Source organism: Etheostoma spectabile, chromosome 9 (assembly GCF_008692095.1).
Source record: "Etheostoma spectabile isolate EspeVRDwgs_2016 chromosome 9, UIUC_Espe_1.0, whole genome shotgun sequence".
In the NCBI taxonomy this organism is placed as follows: Eukaryota; Metazoa; Chordata; class Actinopteri; order Perciformes; family Percidae; genus Etheostoma; species Etheostoma spectabile.
The window spans coordinates 14,163,144-14,173,052 of record NC_045741.1 but is presented as its reverse complement, the minus strand read 5'-3'; the positions used below and the strand labels follow the sequence as shown (position 1 = coordinate 14,173,052).

Sequence of the window (9,909 nt, the reverse complement as noted above, 5' to 3'; positions counted from 1 at the left end):
AAAAAAAAAAAAAAACAGGAACACAATTATTCCTTTTGTACCTAAATGCTGTAATGAACATGTAAAAAGCTACAGTAGCATGGTTGTTTCTATTAGATTAATACAGATAAAAGCTAACCTAGTAATCTGGAAACACAATATGAATAACTTAATAAATAGAAAATATTGAGTCGATGTTAAGGATGTTATTTAGTATAACCACTGAAAACGAAGTACAGCTGAGATTGAGACAAATTGCTTTTTCAACCTGATGATGGCACAAGAGGTGAAGTCGGAGCATCACCAAAGTTAATACAATTCATCCTGAGAGGGGCATGTGTGTAAATTTCATAGAAACATTTCTCTCAAAACCATAAATATGTCCATGTTTCCTTGCCATGGCTGTAGATATGTCTTTATATTTGTACTCTATGTGTAATTGTTGTCTAACTCTGTGTGTTTTTCTTTTCTTCTTTTGAGCGGAGCTGCTCAGGAACGCAAAATTCATTTCAGTGTAAACTGACCACAAAGTTGCATCGTATCGTAAATATCAACCTGATGGTGGCGCTAGAGTCAGGTGGTTGTGGTGGCTGAGGTTGTGGGCCGACCAACCAACAGACTAAAACTTTTTTTTCCCCCTTGAGGATATAGCCACCTTATGGCACCGTTAAGGTTGAAGGATATGGAAAGGAAGAGATTAGGCAGAAATGGCAACACTGTTTAGTTTCCAAAGAGACTGCTGATGCTTCTTTAGGGATATTTGACTCTGAAACTGTTTTCATTAGTCCTAAACAGACCTTAAGTAGTGACGGAGAAACAAGACTTTGTAAAGTTTGAGGCGTTTCAACAAACTAGACTTAATGGGTGTTAACTCTCTGTTGACACATGAGGGACATCTGCTGGTGACAAGGATGCAGGGCAGTCAAACTGTGTTGGACCGATTCATGTCGGCAGAAGATATAAGACGGACAGATTTCTAAGATACAGATTTCCTCTGGATATGATGTGATGAACCACACATACATATTCATAAGTTTGAATTTAGAGCCGTTCACTTACCCGTTCCTTGGACTTATCTTATTGTACAGCTTCATGCAGGATATACAACATTACTATGATTGACCTGTGAGAATCCAACTGTTAGTGCTGTACTGTTACATCTTCTCATTGCCATTTTCCCACCTACAGCTCCTGTTGTAGCCCCAGCCATTCCAATGAAGAGCCTCTCCTACGCTTTCGTCAACATTTTTGTTTGAGTCCAGATGTTTTTGGGGGAGTTTTTCCCTGACTTCTTGGCAGGGACCTGCGGTTTCTGTGTGCCTATGCAGCCCATTGAAACATTGGGCTATACAAATGAACTTGAGATTAATTTGACTGTAATCCTTTAAAAATGTTATTCATTGTAACTTGGCAGGCCTGAATTTGCAGGCTATCATTCAATAAAACATGCTCAAAAGATAAATATTTACTGATGCGGATTGATCAATCAGTTAATCTTTAGTGGTTTGCATAAAATTTGATATGAATCAGTTACAAATGGAGATTATGTGATTGTGCTGCTCTCTGGGCTTTTTTATGTAACTAGGGCCATGTTTATGTGACAGGGGATTATGTTTGATGTATGTAATGGGGATGCAAACTCTGTGCGATTTTTCCCACCGTTGTCCTGGATGATGCGTTTGAGGTGGTCGGACATCAGGTTCCTCAAGGCACGTTTGTAGGGCAAGCCGAGGCGGTGAGGAAACACAATGGCCGTGTCTACAACTGAACTGTGGATTAGCTGGAGGAGTGGGAGACAGAAAGACAACCGTTTTATTTTTTATTTCAGTCCAGATATAACAGTAGAAACAACACCAATTAATGCACTCCTTCCCTTTAAAGCAAGAACTGTCTAAAGTTACTCCTGATTGTAAATTCATCTTTCTTACTGCACTGCTCTGCTTGAATTTGTGCATTTTTGAGCTCTCCAAGAGAAAACACCTGTGAAAACATTCTCATGTGTGCTAAGTTTTAGTTTTTAGTCATTCAAATTTGTCAAGAAAAGTCCCTGAATGATTATTCAGTAACTTAAAGCCAGGATTCAAAATAATTAAAGATTTACTTAAGAATTAAGTAAAGCCTAGATTTGCCTTTAACTTAATCTTTGCAACTTTTTGCAGTTTCACAAAACTTTTTTGTTGAGACTGATAACGGGACCAAAGCAGTAACGGGCAACACAGAGGAACAATATTCCCATTGTGGAAAAAGCTACCATTGAATAAATTGGTTAAATAAAAAAGCCCCTTACAGGTTCATGAAGAGCCACAATACCTTCAGAGCGAGCAAGTCACTCTCCAGACTGTGTCCTATGAGGATGGATTCAGCGCTGAACATACTGAGCAGCACGGCCTGAACATCTCTCAGAGTGATGGTGGTGCTCTCCAAGTCCTCCTCCGTCACACCTGAAAATCTGGTAATTACATACAAGTTGTATGTGACTGTTCCAAAGACCCATTAAAACAATGACTTTACCAGTTAAATTCAATAGCAGACACGACCCATGCAGCAACCCTTGTGTTGCGGGGACACAAACTCACCGTGTGTTGTAATCGACCACTTTGCTTTCAGGTTTGACAAATGTATCGTAGATGACTTTCAACTCAGAGTCGATGACCGTCACCCTTGTCAGTTCCAAGCCCTGCTTTGTGTAACACTGATTCAGAGGAAACAAGACACACATTCATGTAACTTCGAATACAAAGTATAAAAAAACATTTTGACAAAAAGAGACAAATTATTATTTGGATCTTATTTTACTCCTGCTGTAACAAACATATTGAGCACAGAGTTATTTGTATTTAACTGGCCAATTATACATCAATTCTATAATCAAATACACACACAAGATGGCAGTTTGGCAGATGGCAGACAAATTGTGCATTTAGATTAGACGTTTCTCAGCACTGACTCACCATCTCACAGTCCAAAGCAAACACCCCTCCATTGCCATCTGGTGATAGAGCTTTACTGAATGTTGTGACATAGCCATCAAATGATTCTTTACGCCCGTCCTGAACATGTTGCTGCGAGAATAATAATAAATGTTAAGTCTGGGGATGTTTTCTTTTATAAATGCCTTTTTCTTTTTTTAAATGTGCAGAAAATTACTTAAAAACTAGCAGATGAGAAGTTTTATTGTGAGAAGTGTTTCAAATAAAGGCTCAGGAATATGTCTAGCTGTCTTCAGTGAAAAGACACAGCTAAGCACCGAAAGTTACACACAACACTGAATTCTGATATTGTAACACATGCCAAAATGTTATCCCATAGAAGGATATCCTTTAAAGGGAAAGACCAAAAACATTTTCATATTTTTGATCTGACTGATGGATATGCAAGAAGTTATTTTGTCTACACAACTACAAGCTACAGAGATAAATTAACATCTTTGACAGTTTTTTACAAACAAACAGAATATTATGAGCTTCACTAAACAGGTCTTTACTGTAAGCTCATGGTCGTGTAATTTAAAGTATTTTTAAAGTTAAATTGTTTTCAGTGCCTCTCTCCATTAGCTTGTCTTACATTTTATTTCATTGTTAAAATGTGTGCGCTATGACAGCCCATACATCTGACTATTACACATGCAAAAAAGGTTAACAAATAGTTGTTGGCTTGAAAAGAATTATACCTTACAAACTTGGCAGCCTGGTGCGCCAACAGCCGCAGCACAGCAGCTGTAGTTGGTCTCCCAGCCTCCAGCGACTGACAGACAGCAAAAACATGAAAACATGAAAGAACAAGTCGGACCGACAGACGTAAATGAAAGTTGAGAAAAGGGGTGGAGAGTTTGGCAGTGTGAACTACAATACAAAAGGCCAAAATGAGCATTTATAAGATTGGTTTTCATTAACGATTTTCACTAACTAAATGCAAACAAGCGTACCTTTATGTCTGCGCAATCGCCCCCAGTGAAAAATACATTCCTCTTTTCGTATACAGTTGCCGCTGACATTGATCTTATACTCCGCTCCACATCGACAGCATATCTTGTTGAACGCTGGAAAACACATCCCAGAGAGTCAGTCAAGTAATTGTAGACCACATATGTTTATGTAATTTAGTATTGGTCATTAGAAATGAGTGAAAGAGCTATAGGGTCATAATTTATAATAATTTAATTTTAATCTGTTTATTAATCCCCAATGGGGAAATTACAATTCCCACTCTGTGTCCACACTTTGTTAGTAACCACACACAGTCCTGAACTACACACACACACGCTCAGGATCTATACATGCACTAATGGAGAGATGTCAGAGTGAGTAGGCTGCCAGCTGAACCAGCGCCCTGAGCGGGTGGGGGGGTACAGTGCCTTGCTCAACAGCACCTGGCAGTGCCCAGGAGGTGAAGTGGCATCTCTCCAGCCACCAATCCACACTCCCTACTTTTTTGGTCCAAACGGGGATTTGAACCAGTGACCCTCCGGTTCCCAACCCAACTCCCTATGGACTGAGCTACTGCCACCCCACGTCATGCAGTTACTCACGATCTGAGATGGCCTTTTTCTCGGGGAGGTTGTAAATGACGGCTTTGCCGGCAGCCTCTGGGCTTGCTCTCGGGTATCCGTGCTCCTGGAGCTGCTCCTCTGTCATCAGGTATGCCTGCAGCTTCCTGTACAGTGTAGCTCCTACAGTGGGACAGAGCAACAAGTTAAACTGATGTCTTTGTGCATGATGTGATAAATCCTACACTGATTACATGGAAGATGGAAAAAGTGTTTTTCACTCTGAAAAGTTGATTATAAATACTTATGCATGTGGAGAGACAACAAATGTTGCAAGAAACTTTCAACACAGCCTGATAAATGTTGACTGCATTTAACATTTGGCTTAAGAGTTGCAGGCTAATACAAATACTGGGCTGCAACTAATGATTATTTTATACATTTATTTAATCTATAAATTAGGGTTAATAAGGGACACTTAAAGTTACTAATATGTTTGACCCAAATGTTATTTTCTTAATGATTAATCTGTTCATTTGTTTTTCCTCAATTAATGTATTTCTGCAAATTAGACAGTGAGCAGGAGTTTTGTTTAAAAAAGATATTCCTTCTGACATCAGGTCATGGGGCAGGACGTTTGCTGTTTAAAGGACCTGGAGGTCGTCACATGGTTATTTGAACAGTTCCACTCTTAACGGCCTTGACATGTCACAGACACAGAGACTCGAGTTTCTTCTATTTTTCTCTTTTTTGTTGTTCCATTTTCTTTTTGATTTTATCAGACATATAATCTGCATTTTTATGTTGTTAGGTATGTGATCCGGTTACTGAAGTAAAACAGAATGAGAGAACAATGAGAATGACATGAAAAAACATGTTCTAGAAATATGCTTACAACAATTCTAGCAAAAGAGAACTGAAAACACTGCAAACGTAATTCTTCTTGTCATTATGACTAAGAAAGAAAAAGGAAGAACTAGAATAACAGCATTGTAGTTGTATGCAAACCAGTAAAGTTGCAGTTTACATTCTGTCTGTGCAGAAATACATTATACATGTGGTGAAGACTAAAAAGGAATTTAATAAAACGGGTATTAAGTGTATTTTTGGCAAAACAAGAATGCTTCACACACATATTTAACCCGGTAACACAGAGGATCTATACAGTCACTACAGTTTCAAGGTGGGCACCCAAGATTAGTGTAACAAATTCAGTATGCAACCAATTGTCTCCTCTTTTGGTGTTAAAGTGTTAAATAATTGCCATAACAGTGTTTTTGCACATTTTATGTGCAGTTATCTTTTGTGGGGTGCAAATGTTTTACCTAAACAAGTTCCTTTCCAATATTATTTTGCAGAGCCAGTGTTGCTGCGTCCAATTGTGATTGGTTTAAAGAAATGCAAACAACCCAGAGCGTTTCTTTCTCCTATCCCAGTATGCATGTGTGGTGTAGCCACAACCAGGCCTTATTCCATAGAACTGTGGAGATAGGTCTGGCTATGCAAGACTATAGAGACCTTGACCTTTGACCACTTAATTCTAATCCTCATCTTTGAGACCAAGTGGACTTCAAGATATTCTCTCAAGGTGTTCCTGAGATATTGCATTCACGAGAACGGGACTGACCTACATACGTACGTATGGACAGAAGACAACATAAACGTACTGCCCACAACCCCGGCTGCCGCCGGTGTGGAGTCATAAAAATCTAACTTACCAATAAGTTTCTCCTCCTGCTGTTTACCCATCCTGTTGACAGTGAAACTGGTTGTAGCTGCAAGACGACCTCCCAGAACGTCTTCGTGGGACTGAGCCCTCCTGTTAGCAACTAACCCCGGGTCCTCTGCAGAGAAACACACACAAACAAAGAAGTTACCACTGAAACGTAGTCTGACCACCAGATTACCTTTCTGTTCAAAGGCTTCAAACTATTTTTTTATGCTCATATATGCACATTTGAGGACATAAACTGATGTGTTACTGTGCAATGTATTGTTATTATTACAATATACTGTATTTGGCACATTTGATGCAATCCATAGTTTTGTGTGTGTGTGTTTTTGTGTAACTAAACAAAAGCATCATGTACATGTTGACTAAGAGTAAATACTGCATGGTGTACTGCACAGGGACTGAGGTGACATACTGGTGACAGGCGATGGACAGGAGCTGCACTTGCTGCGGAGCTTCTTCAGAGTGTTGACAGCTACATTGAGGTAGATGTTCTTACTGCTGCTGCGCTCATACACCAGCTTCTCCTCGTCAAGGGCCTGAAACAGTCAAACCTCTTTCACGGTCAAAACCACAAAAAACTTCAACTGAAGCTGCTGTTATTGAATCTCCGCTCCGCATTCAAGACCAGGTATGATGAGAGCCTGCGGCATTCTCTACATGAACAACCACCTTATTAAAGACATTTTAAAAACTATACATGGTTTCTAAGCTAGGTTAAGTGTTGATGGGACAGAAGAAAAAAACATCTCTCTGGGTACAAATAGTGAAAACTGGGTGTGAATCATACCATCTGGAAGGCAACGTCCTCTGATGAGCAAAATTTGACACATTCATCTATGAAAGCATTAAGGTAGCGCTGACGGATGTTGTTGGGAACTTTGGCCCCAAACTCAATGGGGATGATGGGGCGCTTCATTGAACTACTCTGAAAACGTAAAAACAGAGAGAACAAATTTCTCAAGCTTATGCAGGGATGTTCAGACATTAAAACTATTCAATAAATAAGAATATTCAACAACAACAACAAAAAACAGCAGCAGCATCAAATGTTGGCCTGGGGGATACCTTCAGGGTGGGTGTGTGTGCCACCCTCCTCTGCATGACAGTGGATGTGGTCTTTGGCAAGATGCCAGCAGTGGTTTGGGCCTTGACAGTCTGATAGGTCTGGCTGGGGGATAACACTCGCCTGGCAGCTGATTTAACTTCTGCAGGACCTGGTCAGACACACATGTGACTTTCTACTTCAGTCTAACAGTCAAAATAGTTCCATTCAGAAATGATCAGGGGAAAGCAGTGGTACACTTGTGTAAAAATAAAAACAAAAGCCGAATCCTGTTACAATACAGAATAGTGGAGGCACTCATACTTGTTTTGGAGGATGTTGTCTGTGGGCTGGGACGGTGTGCTATTCTCTTCCTCTCTCCAGACAAGCCGGGGCTGGAGCTCTGAGACGCAGCTTTGACTGAAGCAGAAAGCTGAGCAGCTTGCTGCTGTGCCATCTGCATACGCTTGTAGCAGACCTCCTGGGCTGAGAGTCTCTTGTACGGACGCACCACAGTCGTAGAAGGAGCGTCACTCTGATAAAAACAGAAGCACATTTTTTTTTAAAGTGACCACTTTGTTCTTAATACAGAAAGTATGATGTTAAAATGACAAGGAAATAAATCCAGTTATTCTTTGGCTTCCTGCAATAGAGATGAAGTTGGGGACTGCAAGGTAGTTTTAATTTGAAGCACCTGAAATTTGTACATGCAGTATCATCTACCTCCCTGTAGAATATTTGACTTTGGTAACGATAATGTGACTGCACAACTGCAAATCAGATAATGCAAAAAGCAAATTTGTACACTTTAAGTGTTAAAACATTTAAGTTTTTTTTATGTTTATATAGATTCTGTATGTCTACTCTTATCGTTAAGTCGCTTACTGTCAAATCATATAGTCTCTTTAAAAAAATACGAGCTGTGGCAATATTTTCATATTGTTTTTTCACTTTTTGACTCCTCGTTTGTTCCACCACCATTAATATTTAGAGAAGCAAGCATGTGACCGGAAGGTCGTTGGTTCAATCCCCAGACTGACAGGATTGAATAGCAAAAAGAGCAGCGCTTGTCCCCCCCCTCATTACCACCAATGAGGTGCCCTTGAGTAAGGCCCTTAACCACAACTGATCAAGTGGAGCTGCTCAGTGGTTGTGGTTGTACTGGGCAGCTTCCAGGTATGACTGCGTAACTGTGTGAATGGGATCAGTGTGTTCCAGCAAAAGAGGCTGCCTCTCTGTGAACCTTACCAGAATAAAAAAGGTTTAAAAAAAACCCAGAGTAGATGTTTCCTTACTGGTATCCCTACCTCTGGCTTCACATGTACATGCTCCAAAGACAGGAAGGGAGTTTCCAACACCGAGACATACAGGGTCAAGCGCAATAGTACACGTGTTTTAATTAGAATATCTCACACATATTGTATGTTCAGCCCTGACTGGTTAAAGTCAAGGTGACAAACTTACACTTCCTTTGGCAACAAAATGGGAGACTCTCTTCTTTTGGCCGGGAAAGAGAGAGGTTAATGCGCCTTCTGTGCTTCTCTCCTCCTCTGAATCCCTGGAGGGCTGAGAGGGCACAACATAGCATGTTTAGCTTGCTTGTTCAAAATATGACACTAGTATATAAAAATAAAAAAAATAAAAAAAATAGTATTTGGTAAAGAAAAAAGACAAAGTGCAACAGAATGGATACCTGTTTAGCTTGCCTTCCCTTGTCTTCCATCTTCACATCCTTGGATTCATTGAAGATCCGCAAACACTCCTCCATGGGATCTGAGTCGAAGTCCAAATCGTCCTGGAAACTAGAGAAGTCGATTCCAACATCGTCGACTTCACCGTTCCCTGCCCTGCTGCCCTCCACACCGCAATCACCCTCATCTTCAGAAGAAGACGGAGTCAGCTCTGACGCTTTCCTTTTGTTCAAACGTCCCCTCTTTAAAGCATCAGCAGATTTTCTCACCAGCACTTCTTCGTGTTCGTAGTCATCATCACCGTCATCATCCATCACTATTGGTTCGACCTCCTCTGGGCTCTCATCTCCAAACAGATCAGCATGACTTAGACTTCGCCGTTTGTCCTTAAGTCGTTGCCCATTTGATGAGCTGACATTTTGCTTCACCTTATCTTTACTGTTGGCAGAACTCCCTTTAAATTTACTGCTATTGCTCCCGCCACTAGAACTACTTTTACAAATTTTCTTAATATCCCTTTCTCTTTTACTGCTATCCAGTTTACCATTTTTGTGTTGCCGGTCCTTATACTTGCTTTGTTCCTGTTCCTTCTCTGATATTTTGCTTTTCTTGCTTTCCCTTGCACTATTTTCTCTATCTTTATCTCGTTTGCTTGAGTCTGTTTTTGCTTTTTCCACAGCTTTGATCTTTCCATCACTTCTCTTTTCGTCTCTGGCTTCCCTCTGAACTTTATCAGGTGTCTTAACCTTAACCGCAATTTTCCTATCGTCTCTTTTTCCATGACTCTTGTTCTCCTTCTTTGCAGAGTCCTGGTTTAAGTTCTTTAATGACCCTTTGTTTTTACTGCTACCGCTACTACTAGGCCTACTCTTACTACTAGATGTTATGTTTGCATCCTTTTCAAGTTTATGCCCTTTGTCAGATTTGGCAATTTTTTTGTGGCTAGTTTGACTAGCCACTTTCTTTTTCTCTAAAC

The 9,909-nt window shown here is 40.3% G+C and overlaps 1 protein-coding gene across 1 annotated transcript in view; it reads right to left on the bottom strand.

The window, feature by feature from the left end:
- Positions 1-9,909, bottom strand: part of rexo1 (REX1, RNA exonuclease 1 homolog) — a 12,403-nt gene that overhangs the window by 96 nt on the left and 2,398 nt on the right. The window contains exons 2-16 of the mRNA XM_032524971.1: positions 8,936-9,909; positions 8,707-8,808; positions 7,567-7,777; positions 7,266-7,414; positions 6,988-7,125; positions 6,613-6,736; positions 6,184-6,309; positions 4,508-4,648; positions 3,905-4,018; positions 3,650-3,723; positions 2,931-3,041; positions 2,556-2,671; positions 2,290-2,428; positions 1,639-1,759; positions 874-878 (exon numbers count right to left, since the gene is read on the bottom strand). The exon at positions 8,936-9,909 is cut by the window's right edge and continues 909 nt beyond it. Coding sequence (XP_032380862.1) covers positions 874-878; positions 1,639-1,759; positions 2,290-2,428; positions 2,556-2,671; positions 2,931-3,041; positions 3,650-3,723; positions 3,905-4,018; positions 4,508-4,648; positions 6,184-6,309; positions 6,613-6,736; positions 6,988-7,125; positions 7,266-7,414; positions 7,567-7,777; positions 8,707-8,808; positions 8,936-9,909 — 2,645 coding nt within the window. The remainder of the gene's footprint in view (positions 1-873; positions 879-1,638; positions 1,760-2,289; positions 2,429-2,555; positions 2,672-2,930; positions 3,042-3,649; positions 3,724-3,904; positions 4,019-4,507; positions 4,649-6,183; positions 6,310-6,612; positions 6,737-6,987; positions 7,126-7,265; positions 7,415-7,566; positions 7,778-8,706; positions 8,809-8,935) is intronic.